The 21,981-nt window shown below is 44.9% G+C and overlaps 1 protein-coding gene across 2 annotated transcripts in view; it reads left to right on the top strand.

Moving 5' to 3' along the window:
• PLA2G4A (phospholipase A2 group IVA) overlaps nt 1-21,981 on the top strand; it is a 67,532-nt gene that overhangs the window by 31,886 nt on the left and 13,665 nt on the right. For both annotated transcript variants that reach the window (XM_050307250.1, XM_050307251.1), the window contains 8 exons: nt 1,011-1,124; nt 3,557-3,594; nt 5,888-6,029; nt 11,586-11,722; nt 15,467-15,689; nt 16,710-16,824; nt 20,104-20,241; nt 20,549-20,641. In XM_050307250.1, the coding sequence (XP_050163207.1) occupies nt 1,011-1,124; nt 3,557-3,594; nt 5,888-6,029; nt 11,586-11,722; nt 15,467-15,689; nt 16,710-16,824; nt 20,104-20,241; nt 20,549-20,641 (1,000 nt within the window). The remainder of the gene's footprint in view (nt 1-1,010; nt 1,125-3,556; nt 3,595-5,887; nt 6,030-11,585; nt 11,723-15,466; nt 15,690-16,709; nt 16,825-20,103; nt 20,242-20,548; nt 20,642-21,981) is intronic.

The following is a 21,981-nucleotide window of genomic DNA, read 5'->3' as shown; positions in this document are numbered from 1 at the left end:
AAAGGGTTGCTTGTGGCACAGGATGAAGAAGATTCTTTTTAGCTGAGAGGAGGCTGAACCCAGATGTAGCAGCACCAAGTGATTGTATCTTGATTCCGTTTGTTTAATGCAGAAGAGACGGTCCAAGCCACAAAGAGATGATATTTTAGAAGATATAAGTCCACAAAGTGGAAAAAAACATAAGTCAAGTGAGTCTGAAAAACTCATTTAATAGAGACTGTGGAAATGATAATTTGAAATTCTTGCTGAATATCTTACTTGAGGACTTGGAAAGCAGCCCTGGGGAAGAAAACCAGACTGCTAGACCTGGATCCACGTGGATTAGAGCAAAAGCATGGCATGGTGTGCTGTGGTATCCACAGACATCTTTGGAGATTATCACATTTTGGAGGGTATGTGCTCTGACATGGAGAGTAGGAGAAGAGACTTGAAGGTCTGGCTGGATACAGAGAAAAGCTTTGTGTTTTTTTGGAATGCTGCACACTTTGCCAAATCAGTGCTATAAAAGTCTTGGTCTGTACACACCAGGCTGGGATGTAGGAGTTGGATTCAATGATCCTTGTGGGTCCCTTCCAACTTGGCATATTCTGTATGGATTCTATCTAAAAAATCTTGGTCTGTGCATCCAAGGCTGGGATGTGTGGATTCTGTCTTCAGTGAAAAGCTTGGTTTTTGGCCTGTCACACTTGAAGTAATCGTGTGTTTTATGTGTAGAGTGTGAAGTTATTGTGCCTGCTTAGAAAGATGGTGAGATGTATTGACAGAAAGATGCTTGGATGAAAAGACCCTTTGTAGACAATGCTGGTGTACTCCTGCAGTTGCATACCCTGGAGGTGCCACCTGCACTGGCTGTGAATTTATCCTGTTGTAAGGAACTTGTCTGTTGGCACTGGGCATTGACTGGGGCGGGTAAAACCCATTCCTTTTCCATATCTTTTTTTTTTTTTACTCTTACAGAATTAAAAAGGGGTTGATTGAGGTACAGTTGAATACCCAGCTGTCTTTTCTAGGTTACTCTCATGGATGCCAACTACGTTATGGACGAGACTCTGGGCACGTCCACGTTTCCCATCTCCTCTCTGAAGCTGGGAGAAAAGAAGGAGGTCCAGTTGACTTTCAATGATGTAAGTCAGAACATTTGTGTCTTTGCCCTTTGTTGGGGCAGCTCTGAACAGGGTGGGAGGTTCTTCCAACACCTCAACTGTGGTGCAGAGCAGGATGTACAGCGTTTTTGTTGGAGTGTAAGGAAAACGCTTGGCCTGCTCCCGATGTTCATTCCTGGATGGAGGGAGATCAAGGGCTGTTTCTGATCCCATCAGTCTCCCTCGGTACTGTGCATGTATGTTTTTTCTTAACATGCAGCTGTTTTGTGAATTCCAGAAGGGATTAGGGTATATCATGGGGTGAGGGTGGCAGCCTTTCAGTCAGGGAATAGCTGAATATCTGGGGGCACACAGAGGTGCCTCAGGTGAGGGTTGTTCTCTGCATACCCTGCTCTGAAGCTGAAAGGTCTGAAGCTTTCTAAGCATTCACTGGTACCCTGAAGGCACTGTATTTATCTTCTTGCAGCCCTGCTGAGAGCAGAATTGAGCAAAACACCACCACAGTTTTGTGTGTCTTTAAAAGCCTGGTTTGAAACTTTCTCTTGCTGAACCAGTTTCTTCCCCACTTGATGCAGTTTAGTTTTGTGGCCTTGGTGTAAGAGGTTACTCAGGGTTTGCTGGCCAGTGCACTGCCCCTCCTGCTGATGCCTGTGGCTTCCACCAAGCTGTCAGGAATTCTTTTATTATTACATGTTTCACTTTCTGTGAGTGGCTTGTTGTAACACAGCCCTGGTGAACACGCAGCGGGGCAGTCACTGGATTGTTCCCTTCAAACACGTCTGCAAAGCAGATGGAATCACTTTGAACAGGGATTGTCTGCCTGCACAGTAACTCCTGGAAATGGTTGTTAAATCTGTGTGGAATTGAGCTTGTTCTGCTTGTGTTACAATCATGGAATGGCTTGGGATGGAAGGAACCTTAAATCCAACCCACTGCCGTGGGCAGGGACACCTTTCAAATGCTGTCAGCATTTCTCTTTGGCTGAGGTTTATTACATGATCAGAGGTCTTGATTTGTGACTGCTCTGCTTTTTCCTGTGTGACATAACTTTAAAAGTGTGCTTGCAGCAAATAACTGGTTTAAGGCCCATTTATTGGAAACCATAGAGTTTCATGTAGAAGATTTAGCATTTAATTTGGCTTAGCCTTAGGGTGGTTGGAATTTCTTTTTTTTTTTCTTTTTAAAATTGCTGCATTTTTGGAAGTGTCTGTGCATTTATTTAACTAAGTGCTTCAGTAACTCTTGGACTTGCAAAGTGTGGGCTGAGTGCAGGCCCTGGTTCTGCAGGCATGAGGTGAGGTGGTGAGAGAGAGCTGATGAATACATTTTGAGAACACAATTTACAAAGCTCATTCCAGTAATACAAGGACTTCCCACATTACACCCAGGCTTTAACTTCTCATCAGCGTCCAGCAAAGCTTGGTAGAGAGTTTTAGGGCGAAACATCAGTGTAAAAAAAAGCCAAATACACTCTGAAATTTATAAGCAAACAGTAAGGGAACATGAAGTCAGGCTGAGCCTGATGGAGACAATGAACACATAACATGTATTCCTGAGGTTTCTGTACCAGTCTGTATAAGGTGTAGAAAATGGCATGATATTCTCCACTGGAATGTTCCCCTCCAAGGGTTTATTTCATACATATTTTTTAAGCATTGGATCATTGTGTGGTTCCTGAAGTGCTTTCTTACTTAGTAATGTCAGGTGGGGGAATAATGTAATTGTTACCCTGCCTTTGAAGTGATTCCTGAATGACTCTTCACTCTGTTCCTTCATGTCCTCCCTTTGTTATCCCTTTGCCTCTTCATTCTCCCACCTCCCTGCTGATCTGCAGTTCCCATCTGAGGTTGTTCCTGGCCCTTGGGCAGGTCCTTGGGATGTGGGAGCTTTGCCCTTCCAGACCCTGCAGCTCTCGGAGTGTCCTGCAGATGTTCATTCTGGGGGGTTGTAGCTCTGTTCCTGGTGATCACCTGCCCCAAACAAGGGGGATAATCCATGTAGAGCTGGAGGAGAGTGGAATTAGACACTAAATGTGTGTCACTGCAAGGCTGAGTGTGGAGTTTGCTCGGTGAATGGGAAACAAGTGGCAGGAACAAAACAAAGGATCACAAGTGGGTGAAGAGGGTTAGATCCCTTCAGGCCAAAGATGAAGAGCTCTGTCAGGGATTATCAGTGGAAGAAAGCCAAGGCAATGGGATCTGATGAATGGAAGTCAGCTCCTGAGCAACATTTTCCACTGTATTCAGTGCTAGTGCTGTGTTTGGGAATCTGCATTCTGTGCTTTAAAACAAAGAAATCCATAGGGAAGAAACTCATTCGTGTGTATCAGAAATATCCTCCCTTTTGAAGAAGTGATTTAAAGGAATAGTCTGGTGGCAATAGATTGTGCTCCAGGTGTGTTTGTGGTTTTTAACTCCAAGTGGTGTAACCGTATTTAAATCTCTTTTGTTTAGGTCACAGAAATGACTCTGGAATTGTCTCTTGAAGTATGGTGAGTATCTCCTGTTTAAAAAAAGAAGTGGAAAATGTATCAGCAGCAAAGGTATTTTTCATTTTAATCTGTTCATTAGACTTTTCAGAGAATCCTGGAGTATCCAGAGTTGGAGGGGACCCCATGATCATCAAAGTCCCTGAGAATCCCACATGTACCTGCTGTGATTTTCTTAAAAACATGTTAGATAGAGGGCAAAACCTCCTTGTTTTAACACAGAAATACTAAGTAAAAGTGAGGAGATTTTAAACCAGGTTTATTTTCACACTGTGATTCTGTCACTGGCTAAACTCCATTATTTGGACCAATAAGTGTGACCCTTCCAAATGTTTGCAGGCCCAAGGCCATCCCATGGGAATCTCTCACCCTGGTTTCTGTTAAATGCCCTCCTTCTCAAGGGCTTTTTGTCTCATAAACCCACAGCCCTCAGGTTCAGCTTTATCCTCACTGTTTTACCCTCTGTGGGAACTTTGCATCCCACATGAACTTTCAGCATCTATGGCTGCTCCTTCCACACCTGCCCCTAACCTGGTTTTAAAATTATTTTAATGTTAATACCACATGGTGCTGAAGGCAAAGGTGAAGATTTAGGGCCAGGATTTCACCACATATGAGGCTCAGCAGATGCCTACCTTTATTTTTCCCTTTTTTTTCCCCCTCTCCAGCTGTGTTCCCCCCTCTTTCTTCACCTGTCCGGGTGAAAGATCAAAAATCACATTGAGGCATAATCAGAAAAATATATTTTAAACCTAAACATTAATTTCTGAGAGCAAGGCATTTAAAGAATCACTTTTTATAAGTAACTATAAATAGCAGCACCGAGCACTTGTAAGCACTGACCTCTTCCCTAATGACTCTGGAGAAACACAAACATCCCCCAGGGATAATTTCTGCTCACTGTTTTGCACTGGGAAAGATGCAGATGTGGGTGGGCCTCGAGACCACCCCTAACCCACCCAGCCTTTGAACATTACGAGTGTTTCTTATCTCTGGCATTAAATAGGCAGAAGAGGCTTGGTTCCATTTACTCTTTGGAATATGTTAAACTAAAGGGTCTGGCCAAGTTGTGATACACATGGAGGCTGTGGAGTCAGAGGATCAGATGTATCTTCATGGAATGTTGCTTCTAGGCAGCCTTTTCCCCTCTTTTTCTTAATCCCATGACTTTTTTTTACCTATGTTTGTTAGAAGTCGGACGAATCTGAGCCTAAATGGGTCCATTTCACTGTTTTTATGTTTTTCATAAAGCACTGCACAAATGCTGTGTGGCACCTGATGTGTCAAAGGAGGCACAGCAAGCATTTTAAGCTTTAAATAGTAAAGCTGATAGGACTAATAATTAGCTCAGTAAGTAGGGGTAAATCAGGGTCTGCAGCTCCTCCCGAGGGGCAGCTCCAATCTCTGCTCTGGGGGGAGCAGGGACAGCCCCCAGGGAATGGCTGGAGCTGTGCCAGGGCAGGCTCAGGGTGGATCTCAGGGAAAGGTTCTTCCCCCAGAGGGTGGTTGGCACTGAACAGGCTCCCCAGGGCAGTGGGCACAGCCCCAAGGCTGCCAGAGCTCCAGGAGGGTTGGGATGATCCTCTGGGGCACAGGGTGGGATTGTTGGGGTGTCTGTGCAGGGCCAGGGGCTGGACTGGATGGTCCCTGTGGGTCCCTTCCAGCTCAGGACGTTCTGGGATTTTACGATTCCGAGGCTGGGAAGTTCAGTGGGGTGGGTACCAGGAGGGGTTTATCCTCTCTCCTCTGCTGGGAGGTGACTGGGTTCACACCCTTGGAGTGACACAGGCTCAGTGAGGACTTACCTGCTCCAAACAGGGTGACAAACTGTTCATCCTGCCTTGATACCTCAAATGGGAAGTGGGAGCTGAAGCTGCAGCTTTATTTAAGTGCAGCATTGAGGTCCTTACCCAGCCCTGTGTACCAGGGTTTGAGACCAGAGTGTGGGGGAAAAGCTGGGCAAAAGGGCAGAGTTTTTCCTGTGGCCTGCCAGTACAATCTGTGCTGTAGATTTAGAATTGTATGTGAGTGGTGAATTCACTTGCTGTATTTATTTGTTTTTTAGTTGGTTCTATGTAAAATTCATATTTTAAAGACACGGTATTCCATTGTGCTTTGCACCCATCGCTCCATGGATACAGCTGAGCAATCGTGTTGCATGAATAATATAATTTAGTTCATCTTACTAAATCTAATAAGGAATTTCTGCCTACTTCCACCCGTTTCCCAGGGTGATGCCTGGAATTCCTTTTTGGAATCACACCTTTTGTTAAAGCCTGTCTCCTGTGCAAACCAGCTCTTCCACAGATCTCCGGTTCAGCATGGCCCTGTGCGATGAGGAGAAGAAATTCCGGCAGCAGAGGAGAGAGAACATCATGCACAGCATCAGATCATTCCTGGGAGAGGAAAACAGCAAGAACTTGACCACTTCCCGTGATGTAAGTCTGGAGAGTTCACACCAAGCTGAGCATCACCTTTGGAATGGTGTCCTTGCCTTTCAGAGGGGTGACTGAGGTGTGTGAGGTGGAAGAGTTTGATGTGAAGACAAGTCATAGAAGTGAGAAAACCTCTTTTTCTTCCATGAACATACAGTATTTGGGCTGGACAGTAATTTCTTTTTCTTAGCTCTGAATTTATAAGTTAATGTTTAAGGACAAGGGGGAATAGTTTTAAACTAAAAAAAAGAGATTTAGATGGGATATTGGGAAGGAATTGTTCCTCTGGGAGGGTGGGCAGGCCCTGGCTCAGGGTGCCCAGAGAAGCTGTGGCTGCCCCTGGATCCCTGGGAGTGTCCCAGGCCAGGTTGGACGGGGCTTGGAGCAGCCTGGACTAGTGGAAGGTGTCCCTGCCCAGGGTCAGGGGGTGGGACTGGATGAGCTTTAAGGTCCCTTCCCACCCAAACCATCCTGGGGTTCTGTGATTCATTTGCACTGGCACCTTAAACAAACTGCTCTAACTCTTCCCGTTTGAATTCCGTGCTTTGGGAAGGTGTTGGCTCTGAGAGGAGATTGCCATCTGCAGAATGCCTCGAGGGTGTGTGAAATACCTGCTGCTCCAGGAGCCCGGGATGGCTGTGGGCACCCACCCAAGGCAGACTCTGCCCCTGCATGCTCAGTACACAACCTGTGCTCTATGACCTTCGTGTTAAAAGATTAGGCAGGAAATGAGCTGTTTTAATTTTAGAATCAGCTTAGAAATTATTTTATTCTCTTTGTTTCTTCTTTCCCTTTAGCCTGTTTTGTTGGATTAGGATTATGAAGTTTATTTCATTGATAACATGAGTTAATTGAGGAGACACCTGGCACAGATCCACTGATTTTGTAGCAGCTTCTCCACTCTCCTCTTTCTTCCTTGCTCTGCTCCCAGAATTGTGGTGGGAACACTGTGTGTATGTGGGGCATGTCAAGCAATGAACAGAGTCCATGAATTAATTTGGGTTGATTAATTCACTGCCACTGATTCCTTTTGTGCATTTTAATATAAGCACAATGTGACAGTCTCTTGCAACCAACACTGAAGAATTCCATTTAAATTTCTGTGAAGTTTTGAGCAGGTGGTAAATGTTTTATTGTCCTATACTTTTGAACTGCCAGCTCTGTCTTGCTTTGTAAAATGTGCTTGTGTGAGCTTTCTGAGGAAGATGAAAGGATTGAACAAGTATTGGACATACTTTATTTGTAGCGAGATAAATTGCACTGTGAAAGAACATTTTCAAGGTTTCTTAATTTTCACTTCAGTTATTTTTATCTTAACACATCCAGATCTTACCAGAGTAGCTATCTGTCAGTGTGACACTGGTCTGTTCTGTAGCAGAAGAGTCCCCTTCTCAGAAAGGATGTGGATGTTCTGCCAGGATCCAGTTAGAGCTGGAGTGATGCTCAGGGGGATGTGCGGGAATTATTGCAAAGGCCAAGCAAGACTTTGTGTTCTTTTTGTCCTCATCTTCCCTTGGTGTCCCTCACTGCCCCAAATCCTGCAGTTTTATGGGTTAAATTGCATCTTCCCAGGCAGTAATTGTAGGTTTGTCAACCCCAGGAAGGACTGAGGCGATGGGATCCTCCCGTTTGTCAAATGCCAAGCCCGTATTTCTGAGCTGGCTTGTCAGGATTTTTAACTGCTTCTAGCAATGAAAAAAACCTCTTTTTGTTCGAATTGAACTGTAGTTTTACTTTTATTGCTCCAGATGGGAGATAGCAGTAGGATTTGTGGGATGTTTGGAGCCTTAACATGAAGTCAGGAGACGTATTGAGTAGTCTTGGCTGTCTGTGAGTCTTGATGAATCTTAAACAAGCCACTTATTCAAAGTTCACCCGAGTTGCTTCGTCAGTGAGTGGCTCCATGTGAGCCTTGCAGGGATGCTGAGCGACTTTAATACCTCTGAATTAATTAGACATCCCTAGATAGGCAAGTGATTAGTTCCAAATTTCCTGACTTAATCCTGAGGCACATTCTGCAGACACAGGGAGGGAGGAGATTCCTCGTACCTGTGCTGTTGCTCAGTTTATTTTTACAATTCTTCTTGCTTTGAGCAGTTTTCTAAAAATACTGGAATCACTGGAGGAAATCATACAGTTCCCTGTCACTGGATTTGCAGAACAATTTTTTAATAATCATTTGTGTGCCCTGTGGCAGTTTTTTCCCACCACAGGCATTCAGACTTTGTGCACTGTGTTTCCAGGGCATTTGGATAAAAACATCTGCATCACTCATTCCCAAAACCAGATTTAATATGGTTTAGCTTTTCTCCTCCATTACTGGAAGATAAGATTGAGATGCCTTTTTCAGGGCTTGCTTTTCTCGAAGCATAAGTTGTTTGCCAATCCTTTGCCATTTTGCTGCCCAGTTTGGTGATGGAGCAGTCGGCACCTGGGATGAGGTGCCTGTCGATTGAAGGGGAGCTGTGCAAGGCTCTGGAGTGATAAAGCTGAGGGAGGGCAGGATCAGATGGGATATTGGGAAGGGATTGTGCCCTGTGAGGGTGGGCAGGCCCTGGCACAGGGTGCCCAGAGAAGCTGTGGCTGCCCCTGGATCCCTGGAAGTGTCCCAGGCCAGGTTGGACGGGGTTTGGAGCATCCTGGGCTGGTGGGAGGTGTCCCTGCCCAGGGCAGGGGTGGCACTGGGTGGGCTTTAGAGTCCCTCCCAACCCAAACCATTCTGGGATTTGATGCTCAGCCAGTCCACACAGTACATCGTCCCCTGGATCCCAAACCAGTACAGGTGTATTGACAAACATTTAGTGTTTAGTGGTGGTTCACAAATGGGCACAGCCATGGAGAATGGAGGCTGGTGGTGTGGCCAGGGCTCAGAGCACTGGGCTTTTGTCTCCAAGACTTGGGAATTCAATTCCCTTTTCTGCTGTTGACTCATGGCATCACTTTCATGTGAGTCACGAACCCTTCTGGTTTGAATTTACGGATGTGCTGGAATGGATTTAGTACCTCTGCCCCAGTTTCATGGGTTCTCTGCAGAGGACTTGGGGTTCAGGGCATGTCTGTGGAGGAGTATGGGTGCCTTGGTATCCTCTCTTTTCTCCCTTCTTCAGTTGTGAGGTGGCTTCTTGGTCCTTTGCCCTGTGTGCTCTGGCTGCAGCTACGTCCCCCTGCCTCTGCCCTTTGTCCTTGAGGGCAACGTGTAGGATTGGTGTATTTGATTTCAAATTGTACCATTTCTTGCCCTGGATTGGAGCTAAAAACCTGCCTTAACAAACCTGCCTGTTTCCTCTGCAAAGCAGGAAAGGACTCTGAACCTTCATCACTTGAGTTAGGCTGTAAGTCATCTTTATTCAGGGGGCTGAAATAAATCAATTAAGTGTGCAGTAGATGCTTCTCTTCAGTTCTTTGTTTTCCTCACTTAAAAGTTTTATTTACTGTGCAGAGCCCAGGGGTAGTGGAGGGGCTCAGCCTGGAGAAAAGGAGGCTCAGGGGGGACCTTCTGGCTCTGCAATCCCTGACAGGAGGGGGGAGCCGGGGGGTCGGGCTCTGCTCCCAGGGAACAGGGACAGGAGGAGAGGGAACGGCCTCCAGCTGTGCCAGGGGAGGGACAGGTTGGATATTAGGGAAAATTGCTCCCTGGAAAGGGTGTTCAGGCATTGGAAGGGGCTGTCCAGGGAGGTGATGGAGTCCCCAGCCCTGGAGGTGTCCAAACCCCGTGTGGATGTGGCACTTGGGGACGTGGTTCAGTGGTGACCGTGGTGGTGGAGCTGGGCTGGCAGTTGGGCGTGATCATCTCTGAGGTCTTTTCCTACCCTAACAACTCTGTGATGGTTCTCTGATCCACATCCCCCCTGATACATCCCCCCTCCCCAGTGCAGGGCTGTGTGGTGCCCAGATCTCCTGTGGATGCTGCTGACAGGGAGTGTTTGCAGTTGGATGTCGGTGACTCCGCTCACCGTGGGTCGCTCTCATCTCTATAACGGGCTCCTCTGCACCCTGAAGAACACTCAGGCTTTCCCTGTGCTGCTTCCCCCTCGAGCAGAGTGGCTGAGCAGGGTGCTCTGGGAGTGCTCCCACATGCCCTTTCCAGGCTTGCACCTGCAAACCACCGTCTCCATCCTGCTGGGATGTGCCTGCTCAGGTCGAGTGGGCAGCGGTGGTGAGGAGCTTTCAGGGCCTGGGGTGCATGATTAAAGGTGTGATTACTGACTCTGCTCCTCTGTTCAAAGCAGCTGCTCCACTGTCGGGGTGTTGGCTTAACAAAACAGGCACATCCTAAACCCCTTACCTGTGCTTTGTCATTTTTTGGGTAGATATTTATCTCTGGAGCTTCGTGATGAGTGCTGGTGCCAGGGAATACCTGTGGTTTCTCTTACTAACACTCGGGAGGGTGATCAAGTAATGTTACTGCATCAAGAATAAGCAGTTCTGGGGGAATGGGAGCCTCTCAGCTTCCTTAGCTGTTGTTCACGGTCCCATCCTTGTGACAGTGTGCTGTCAGTCTCCAGGGAGTGTCGTGGCCTGCAGGAAGGACCAGGGCTCGGGAACCACGTGGATCTTTTCTCGTAACTAATCCCATCCATTGGCACCTTAAATTGCCTTTCAGGGAGGATTTTTGACAGATTACCAGTTTGATCAGATAGGGCCTTTGTGCCCAGCTGTGCAATTCCTTTAATGCTTAGTAACCACCGAGAGGTTTTGACTTTATTACCACTGAAGGGTGGAAAATTCTTCTGGGTTTTGGAAGCTGGGAACCAGATGGGCCCTTTGCTTAAGCCAAAACACGTGATAGTGGTAGCAAGTGAATTTTGGTTTGATTTTGCTTCTTTTTAGATACTTGGGGAAACTGCACAGTGGAAGGGAACAGCCTTGGAGTCGGGCTGGGAAATAAGAAGGAAAGAAATATAGAAAATGAAACCCCTATAGATACATTGTCAGCATGTCTGCTTGTCTCTCTTTGGGTAGATGAGGAGTTGTACAGGATCCACATAAATTCCTGTTACCTCTCTGGTAGTTTTTGCAAGGTAGTGGTAAATTTGAGACTGTCTTCATGCTATGTAGTAATATCTGATGTTTTTATTATAAAATGTCTTTTTAACCTCCTAGCCAAAATAATATTTGTCTCTTCTGTTTCTGATTAGTGGCTTCTACTGCTTTTGGCTCTGTCACAAAGATATGAACTGGGTTAAAGCTGGTGTTAGAATTGCTTTAAAAATCTCTGTGGTCTTGAAACCAGATAGTTTATTTAATAACTAAATTTAATATTTTGTGTGTTTTGGATTATGGATAAGAAGAACAGACATTCTAAAGAAATTCTGACTATGTTTTGGCTTAGAAATCTTGCTACAAGTGGTGACTTCTTCAAATAAATTCTAATTCTTCTGAGGGACAGGTGGGAATTGTTGGGGTGTCTGTGCAGGGCCAGGGGTTGGACTGGATGATCCTTGTGGGTCCCTTCCAGCTCAGGACATTCTGAGATTCGGTGGCATCTGATGTTTATTTACCACTGGTCAGTGTTGGTGGGAGCTGCTGTGGTGATTCTCTGTGCTCTCCTCTCTGCAGGTCCCGGTCATTGCGGTCCTGGGCTCAGGAGGTGGATTTCGTGCCATGGTGGGCTTTGCTGGAGTCATGAAAGCACTTTATGAGTCAGGAGTTTTGGACTGTGCCACTTACATTGCTGGGCTCTCTGGATCCACCTGGTAAGGGCTTTGTCTTTGGGTTTGCTTCAAGGTTTCTTCAGGAGGCTCAAGGATGAATTTTCATGAGGGTTGACTTATTTCTGTGTTAAAATCCACAGCAAATCTTAAACATGCACTGTCAGCGTGGAAAAGAGATCCAGACACAGCTCTCTTGCAGCAGAGTGAGGCAAGTCAGTGACAGAGAGCAGGTTTGGGTTGGATGTTGGGAAGGAATCCTTCCCTGGGAGGATGAGGAGGCACAGGGTGCCCAGAGAAGCTGTGGCTGCCCCTGGATCCCTGGAAGTGTCCCAGGCCAGGTTGGAGCAATCTGGGCTGGTGGGAGGTGTCCCTGCCCAGGGCAGGGGAGGGAATGAGATGGTCTTTAAAGTCCTTTCCAGCCCAAACCATTCTGGGAGTCTCTGACGTGTGGAGGTGTTCCAGAATGCCTTGGAGGGTGAGGACATCTCAGGATCCAGGGGATCTTCCTAAGAGCTTTGAGAGCAGGAATGGATGGAGAGAGGTGCCACACATACACCCCCCCATTTCTATATCAGCCCTCAGTACTGCATGTGGTAGGACTGTGTAAATGATTCATTCATCTCCATAATCAAAAGATTAGGAATTCAGGCTGTTGGAACAAACCCAAAGTATATTTTGTGTGTTGTTTTATTTTCCTGATGAAATGTGGGGGAAAAAAAAATCCCTTATGATTTGAAGCTGATGACTCAATCAATCCAACATGGGGAGGGCTTTTCAGAGCCTCTCTGAAAGATCTTTTGCTCCATTTCAGACCCAGTAGTCCCCTTCCTCGTGGGTTTACTGGGAATGTCTGGGACCTGACTGCCATGCTTCAGAGCATCCCACTGTGGATTGCCTTTGTCTCACTCCTACTGTTGCTGTTTAATTTAGAAATTACACTGGCTTTTAGTCAGATGGGAGTGAAGATCTTCCCAGGTGCCTCAGTCAGGCTGCCCTGATGAGGCAGGTATGATGTCCTTGTGTCTGACTCAGGGAGTGCTGCAGCCCAGTAACAGCAATAACATCCCCAGGAGGAGATCAGAGTGATGTCAGTGTGGGTGAAAGGGGCCTGCAGGCAGCAGAATGCTTTGAACCCCAGAATTCTGTCTGCCTTAACCACCTGGGAGTGAGAAGGTTTCTCTTCTGCCTGCCCAGTGCTGTGAACCTTTTACCTTCTTGGCTCTTGCAAAAAAAGATCCCAAATTACACTTCTTACAAGCATCCTATTACAAACATTGAAACTATTTGTTTGGACGTTTCTGAGCTGAAATGATGTAACATATTTAAAAGGTGTGTCACTTTTCATCAGCCAAAGCCATCTGACAAATTCAGTTTCAACTCCTTAACATCACACCTTTTTCATTCAGTGAAAAATGGCAGATTTCTTCTTGTCTGACTGTAAAATTTGGTTTTAATGTCACTGGACCAGTTTGCAGTAGAGGATTTTGCATCCTAAGACAATTTTGAACTTCTTTAAGGCAAAAATATGTGTCAGATGTGTCCCAAATGCCACAAAACAGGATTTTATCCTAACTGTGCCAGTTTGAAAACTGGAGCTGCATCTCAATCCAGTTTGGGGCCACCCAGTACAAGAAAGGTATTGAAAACCTGGATTAATTCCATGAGAGTACCACTGGAGGCAATTGGGGGATTAGAGCTCGTGAGGAAGGGGGGCAGCTGCATTGAAGTGTGGGGAGAGATCTCACTGTTACCTTCAGCTTCCTGAGGAGCTGTAAAGAAGACAAACTCTTTCTGGAGACACACAGAGAAAGGACAAGAAGTAATTGGATTAACATCAGGAAATCCATTTTGCAGTGAGTGTCCAAGCTCTGGAATATGTTGACCCATCCTGGCTTGACTAGGCTGGGTTTGGTGTCGTCCTCTCTCTGTCTGACTCAGGGGATGCTCATCCAAAAGCAGAACTTGGCTGAGCAACCTGAGCTGACTGAAGTTGGCTCTGCATTGAGCAGGAGGTTGGAGCAGAGACCTAGAGGGTCCTGCCAGTCTAAATTGTAAGATTATGTGAATGTCTCTTTTCCAGGAAAAGACTTTTGTTGGAATAGCTAAATATAAGCGAGCAGGGAATCTGCCTGGGATGAGTTTATCCCCTGGTTTAACTCTAAGGAAGCACCTGAATTTTGGTTCCACACATTCTAACCTCAAGACTTAACTAACTTCTTTGAAACAGATAGTGACCAGTCCTATTCCTTGTGAGGGTTTTTTTTGTCAGTTATTTTCCATTGTTTGGAGCTTGCTTCCCCAATTCCAGACTAGATGGAAGCTCTCAGAATGCCAGGAGGTCTTGAAATGCCAGGAGTGTCTGTGAACTAGAGTAAGTCTCTCATTCAGATTGGACCATAAAAGGTTGGCATCCCTGAATCTGGGATTGCCATCACTAGTGCTGGGGGCAGGTTTATCCCTGTCCATTGAGAGGCCTGGATGTTCAGAGCTGTGGAAAGCAGCAGACATCATTTGGCTGGATGAAGAGCAGTGGAGTGTGAGGAACACGGGCTGTGTTTGGAGGGAAGGGTTTGTGTTCCATGCCCTGAACAGACCTCAGCCTGCTGGCTCTGAGGGCTCCTTTGGGAAAAGCTGATGTAATGTCAGCCTATCAAATCTGTGTGAGGAGAGATTATCTGAACTGCTGCACTCAGAAACAGATATTGGAAACTGTTGTGTTTGAACAAATTTGCTTTTGCTGTCTGATGTCACCTCTTCAGCCTTTCCTTGCTTGATGAATAAATAAATGGACACTTTGACACTCCCTTTTTTTTTTTTTTTTTTCCCATGCAGCCTCTTACTTGGGACTAATGCTCTTTCCTTTTCTTTCCTGAAGGGTGGAGAGTTCCTTTCCTGGCAGGAGAGGCAGGTTTCTGCTTGTCCCCTCAGCTGCATGCCTACCCTTGGAGCAATGCATTGACCTCCCTGAGTGTTTCTGCCATCCCTCTTCAAGCTTGTGCTGATTCTCCAGCCTGCAATTCCCTTTCCCTGCTCCCATGGAAGCTGCTGCTGCTGCTGCACCCAGGAGCTGACGTGCATGCTCAGCTCTGGAGCCTGGGCCAGAATCCTGAGTCAAGTTCTTGCATCACCTGTGGAACAGATAAACTGCTGGGCAGTGACCTCAGGGCCAGGCTGTGTGTGTGTGTCTGAGCTGTGCCTGCGGTGTGGGATGTGTACCTGAGCCAGGTCACTGGGTAAATAATAGTAAATCAGCCTCTGGGAGATTAGGACAGCCTATCTTGAGTCTTGGTGTTGCTTAATCCAGCCAAGTGAAAGCCATGGTTTCCTGCATGTGTGGCTAAAGTTTGTTTTTGTGTAAACTAAACTTGTCTCTCAGTAACAAAAATCAAGATAGGTCCCTTCTGAACCCTCCCAGGCAATTAACTCTGTGCACAGGTTGTACTTGCTGTGCTTCAGCTTGTTCTGGGAGCATCCAGATCCTCCTCCTTCAGCTTAAGGTGATGCTTTCTGCTATCCCTCAAACAGATAAATGGGGACACTTTAGGCATTTCCGTCCTACAGGTATGGAAATGTTTGCCCAATGTTGGATTGTTTGCTTCCACGTAGAACAAACAGTTTAGCTTTCTGTGCCTGGAGGAAAAAAAGAAAGGACAATTTAGTGTGTAAATGGTGAGTAGATTAACCTGGTTTGATCAGGAATTGTGTCAGGTTATTTATGAGTTGGCTGTGGCTCTCAGGCAGCTGCCCCTGGGGCAGGTTTGATCCAGGGCCCATTTTCCATTGCAGGTACATGTCAACTCTGTACTCACACCCAGACTTTCCAGCCAAGGGCCCGAAGGAGATCAATGAGGAGCTGATGCACTGTGTGAGTCACAACCCCCTCCTGCTGCTCACTCCTCAGAAAGTCAAGCGCTACATCGAGGCCCTGTGGAATAAGAAGAGCTCGGGGCAGCCCGTCACCTTCACGGACATCTTTGGAATGCTGATAGGGGAAACACTTATCCATGATGTGAGTTCCAGGCTTTTCTTGTCGCTGTTGGAGCTGGGAAATTATTGCATGGCAACCACCGTTACTGCTTTTTTAAAATGACCTTGGTAACATTTGCCAAAACGTGTTGAACAGTAGAAATAGTTAAAGTTACAGCTGGGCAGATACTGGATAAGACACTTGTAAAAGGCCTTCCTTGCTCTGGGGGATGAACTCGACCTCTGGGTGCTTACAGCAAGCTCTTGACATTGTGTATCAACATTAAAATTCCTGCTCAGACCATTTCAACAAAATTTGTGCTGTGGTGTGACCTCTTCATGGACAGTTTGCTATAAAAAAAGCAGCATTTGCTTAACAGAGTGCTGATTTCAAGGTGAAGGATCCACACCTCTATCTATTTTTATGTGGTTTTCTGAGAAAAGAGACAACAGGAAAGCTGTTGTATTTTTATTATTCAACAACCCTGAATGGATCCGTTAGGGTTGGACAGTCCTGGCTAAATCAGACACAACAAACTTCAAGTTCAGATGTGTCAGGTGAGCAGCAGTTGGGTTTGATCTGATGGCAAGACTGAAATGCATAAATAGTCACAGATGTGTTTTATACACTTGTCTTTCATGACATAAATTGTTATTAGGCTTTAAACACTTAAAATACTGAAAAACAGGCAACACAGCCGAGGGAAGGACCTTGCTTTGTGCAGCACTTCTGTTTGCTTTTTGGCCAGGTTGTTTTGGCTTCTGTAACGTGTCCTCCTTTCATCTTCCTCTTGTGTCCTCTCCCACTCCTTCCTTCCTGAATTGTGCAGCTCAAAGGTATTGAGGCCAGTTATTTCCTTTTACCACTTCTTCTGGTTTTCTTAGAAGTAACCGAGTTTGTCCATTTTCCTTCTCAAATCTCAGAGAAAGGATGCAATCATATTATATTTATAAATAGGCTCTATTTTTAGATGTATTACATGTATATACTGATATATCCCCATGTAAACATCAGCAGGCCTTTACAGGAGCTGTTTGGAACTGATCCCTTTCTTTCCTGCAGAGGATGGACACCACTTTGAGCGACATGAAAGAGAAAACCAACAATGCCCAGTGTGCCCTGCCCCTCTTCACGTGTCTCCACGTGAAACCAGACGTGTCAGAGCTGATGTTTGCAGGTATGGCTCCAAGCTGGGGGTTGAGTCACTTGTGGCAAGAAGAGAGAAGTGTGTGGATGACAGAAAAAAACACACCACTTTTTAAAAAAATACTTCTGAGTCTGACTGTGTGTGGCTTCTGGGAATCTGGCAGCAGAGTCTGAGGGTGGCTCAGGGATAAGTGATAAGGTGAAAATACAAATATATATATATATATATACACACACACACATACATATATGTACACGTGTATTTGTGTGTATATATGTGTGTATATATGAGTATCTCTGTGTTTATGTGTAAATATGTGTGTGTGTGTATATAAATATATACATCTATATGTGGTAGGTGCATCCAAAGCAGTGGGAGCAGCAGGTCCCATGAGGTAGCACACCATGGAATTGAGCCTTTTCTTGCTTTTAAGATGCATCTTTTCCTGTAGATGGAGAGAAATCAACCTGTATTTTGGGTCCACAACCTTTCATTTCTCTATCATTCTTGGATTTGGAGACTTTTATTCTTAGACCCTTTTGTAACCATTTTTTTTTTTTTCAACCTGAAAATAAGTCTGGCACCATAACAGCCCTGAGAAATGGGAAGTGGTGGCCAGGTTTTGTTGTGTTCAAAAACTGATTTCCTAGCAATTGCAAAAAATATTCCTTGCCCATGAAGGAGCTGAGCACAGGATGAAAAGGAATCTGATGTCTCCAACAGGGAAAACTGCTCACCATTAGAGTATCAAACACCTAAAGGGAAATGTGTTCAGTCATGCAGGATTATTCCCCTTTCTAGGAAGGGTGAAAGTAACACTTAGACTTGGTGATCCTGGAGGTCTTTCCCAACCTGAATGATTCTGTGATTAAACTGGAACAAATAATTTAGATAGATTGCCTCTTTTTTACCCCTTGCCCAGTGTGAAGTGCTGTTGGTGATGCAAAAGGGGCTTTTGCTCTTGTTTGATCCATAGGTTTTAATCCCATCTAAAAACATCAGTTGAGGGGGGGTTCCAGTTGTGCAAGATGGTACCCAGGATGTGTCTGTCTATTTACAGTTCTACATGGGACTGAGAAGGGAAATACCAGGTGGTTTACCCAAGGTTTAAAAGTCATTGTGTTTCCTAAAATAGCTATTTGGAACAGCTGTTCTCAGAACTTGGGTTGTAATGGGAAATGAGGTGTAAATTAGGCTAAATTTTTCGTGGGGAAATGTCTTTAACTTTCCTACTTAAGAAACTGTTCCACTTTTTGCTGGAAAATAGAAGCCCTTTGAGGTTTAGATGAGCTGCTGATTTTCTGCGTTGCTTATTCAATGCTTTAAAAAACACCTTTAGTTAATAATGACTTTGTCTAAGCAAGACCAGAAGCACCTGAAGGCCTCACTTTGGTCTAGAAAAGCTGTTGCCTCTGGCAGTGGGTCTGGGGTTTGCTTTTTTTGGGCTGTCATCTATATCATTCCGTAGGGTGCTGGATTTTATCGTTTCTATTTTAGGCTTTTTTCCTCCTTGTAGGACTGAACAGGTTCTCATGGTGTTTTGAACAGAAGTATTTATTTTACACTTCCTTATTGACTGGATTGTGTTGGAGGCAAGACCTTCCACGTTGAAATGCGTTAATTTTATCAGATACCAAGATCTGCTGTTTCCCTCCCCAAGAGCATCTGTGACACCACGTGGTGTGGCCTACCCAGAACTGCACTGATCATTTTCACTGAGCATAATTAGAGTAATTTAGTTGGAGACAGCTCTTCATTTTAATTGTGACAGCTTCTTTAATGATTAAAAAGTTACCTGAAGATGCTGCTATCCAGGGTTAAAGGGGGAGTGGAATTTAATGTTTGGCTTGGATTTGGGGGGGTTGTTCTGACAGTCATTACACCCTCTGAGAGTGAGTGTGTTGCTCTGTAAGGGCTACAGAATTAATTTGGGAAGCCTGGAGGGATAAATTCCAGGTTTCAGAGGGACCTTCCAGTCTCTGTTAGTGGCCACTGCCTCAAGGAGCTTCTGGAATGGCAGAAAGTGATGCTGAAGCCCTTTAATTTTAAGGCAGGGACTTTATTTCCCTAAGCAGGATGTGGGATTTGAGAAATTCTCTTCAAGCTGAAGGTGGGCTCTCAAAGATTAAATGAATTCTAATTCTCCATTCAGCTTTGTGTGAAGATCTGTGGGTGGTTTATTCGGAAAATAGGATGTTGTTTTGACTCAGCATTGATAAGCATTGCCCTGTGAAACAAAACTCTCTGCAGTTGTGTTAGATCTTTCCTTCTCAGGACAAGTGTGCACCTTCTGCTCAGTGGGAATATCCTGAGGGATGGGTGGCATTCCATGATGTGGGGGGGACTTTTCAAAGCTGTCTCTTTTGCCTTTCTCTTGCAGAATTATTTCTGAGTTGTTTGCACGAGCAGTCAAGGCAATCACTGCTAAAAATAGGGAAGGGAAAACAGGTGAATGGGTGAAATACTAAAAATGTAGGATAAATTTGGTTGGTTATTTGCTTTTTTAAATGAATTATCTGATGTAAGTGACTCTACTGGTATCAAAGGAAGTATTTCCAAGTCAGCTAAAATCCATTTTCAAAGATGGCCTATTGTCAGTAGAACATAAATCACTTCTGAAATTTTCTGCCAAGATCAGAAAATGAATTTGAACATTTTATTCCATACTTTTTTTTTTGAGCTCTGTTCAATAAAAAAAAAAAAAAGGATTTAAAAAATATTTTTGGCAGTGTTAGAACTCATAAGTTTACCAGCTGCCTCTCAGCTTTGCCTTTGCATATTAGATTTCACCATCAGCTTTTGGCTTGGGTGGAATCCAAATACCTCTGCTAGAATATTGCACAACCTTTGTGATAATCGTTTTTCTGCCACTGTTACCCCTGCCTTTCACATTTTTGGTAGAATCACACTGAAGGAAAAGGAGCTTGGACCTCAGCCCCATGTTCCAGTCGGTGTGGCAGGGAATGATGGTGAAGCACGAGATGGAAACCAGCTGCCCTCGTGTTTCTCTCAGTCATGATCACTCCTTTTAATGCTTCTGGCTTTACCGCCTCTTTTTTTTTTTTCACCAGGTTTCTTGTGATAGCAGAAAATGGGACTGAGAATTCCTTCCGTGGTGGGACATCACTGCCCTTCATTTGAAATCAGCATTTTGGCTTCTTCAGAGCCTTCCTCTTGGTTTTCCAGCTTCTCATTTCTCTGCAGTTTCTTTTCTGGCACAGAATTTTCATTCATTTCTGTGTTTTCCTCCTCATTTCTGTTCAGGTGGAGATTGCTGACTAAGGCCAGTTTTGTTTCTGATTTTTGCAGACTGGGTGGAATTCAGTCCCTATGAGATTGGAATGGCCAAATATGGCACCTTCATGTCTCCTGATCTGTTTGGCAGCAAGTTCTTCATGGGCACAGTGGTGAAGAAGCACAACGAAAACCCCTTGCATTTCCTCATGGGTGAGTATGGGACAGAAAGAGGCTTCAAAATAAAAATAATTTTGTGGACAAGGGCTCTTAAATGCAGTCACACCAAGTGTGAGACAAGAAGTAGAGTTCTCAGTGAGCTGGAAGAGATGAATTGGGAAGATTTCACAGACGTGGATTGGCATTTCTTGTTTCTTCATTTCTTGTTTTGTTCCTGGTTTGGACATCTGAGCATGTTCCAAAACCAGAGGTGTGTTCAGAGCTGCTTAAATAGATCATTAAAATATGTGGGTTTTTTCCTTCTACCGACCTCCATTCATTATTTATTTCCCTCTTCCAGGTGTTTGGGGCAGTGCATTTTCCATATTATTTAACAGAGTGCTTGGTGTCTCCAACTCTCAGAATAAAGGTCCCACCATGGAAGAAGAATTAGGTAAGATTAGTAAAATAATTCTGCTGTGCAAAGCAATTACTGCCAGGATTCAGTGCCCTCTCCCTCTGTGGGAGGATGGCACTGCTGGGAGTCCTTTAATTAATTAACTGTAATTGCTGACCCTGCAAGATGCTGCAGAGGGAGAGAAGGAGGGTTCTTTTCTCCCTTTCACTTTTGTTTCTGCTCAGTGATCCTGCATTACACATCCAGCTCTTCCCAGGAAGTTCACAGAATCCAGCTCCTCTTTTTATGTTGTTTTGCTGATTTTTGGAGATCAGAAGCTGACAAGGACTTGATAGTCACTTATGTAGTCTCCTGACACTGCACTGCTTGTTGAAGGGATTGGTAAAATAGTCCTAAATTTGATCATCTCTGGATTGTTAATGTTCCATTCTACCCACAACCTTCTGGTATCTGATTTAATGAGTTTGGTTTCATTCCTAACACACCAATGGTCTGATGACTGTAAGGAAAGAATTTTAGCGTGGTTTAGATGGACTTTTTTTGTGTTTTATTCAAGAATGTAGTTGGTGGTGAGAGGTTTCTACACTTTTGTTTCCCATCCAGAGGGCAGCATTACCTGGCCAATAAATAAATTGTACTCCACAGGCAGATTTTTCTGAAGAGCAAGAACAGAAAATGGACATTGAGATGATTTAAAAAAAACCCCAAACAACAAAAAAACCAACCCAACAAAGAGCCCACACGTGTCCCTTGGGTGTCTCTGTCTCCTAACTGACGGAATTCAGCTGTTTGATAACATCCTTATTTATGGATGAAAATGAGACCTCCAGGTTCCTATTTGTGATGCACTTTATCGGTGTTAACACCCACTCGTGGAGGATCCCTGGCCATAAATGTGGTCATGGAAAAGTGTGTTCCTGCTTTTTAAAGATACTGAGAGACATATGAAGGGATATGTCCATATTATATAAAGATATATGTCTATATTATATAAAGGTATTGAGAATATTATCTGTCATCTCTGACTCATTTCACACCTCAGTTTAAAAATATCCTGTGAAGTGGGATCAGCTGTGAAAATATTAATGTGGCTTCCACCTCGGTCTGAGCAGAGCTGAAGATGTCCCAGTGACACCTTGGGACCCCCAAAGCAAAGGCCAGAATTCCAGGGGACATCAGAAGAGCTGGTGCTGCCCACGGGATGATGTGTAAATCACACCTGGGGGAGTAAACAACAAATCTTCCTGGAGGGTTTCTGTAAAGAGATGATTTGATATCCAAAAAGCGCATTTGTTGGCTCTGTTAGCTTCCATTTCTGGTCAGGGATTTTTGTTTTTGGGATGAAGTGTGTCAGATGGGGTGCAGAGGGGGTGAGA

This window comes from Myiozetetes cayanensis, unplaced genomic scaffold (assembly GCF_022539395.1).
Source record: "Myiozetetes cayanensis isolate MyiCay16 unplaced genomic scaffold, myiCay2020 scf12, whole genome shotgun sequence".
Taxonomy (NCBI): domain Eukaryota; kingdom Metazoa; phylum Chordata; class Aves; order Passeriformes; family Tyrannidae; genus Myiozetetes; species Myiozetetes cayanensis.
The sequence above is the reverse complement of the archived record's forward strand: the minus strand, read 5'-3'. Positions and strand labels throughout refer to the sequence as shown.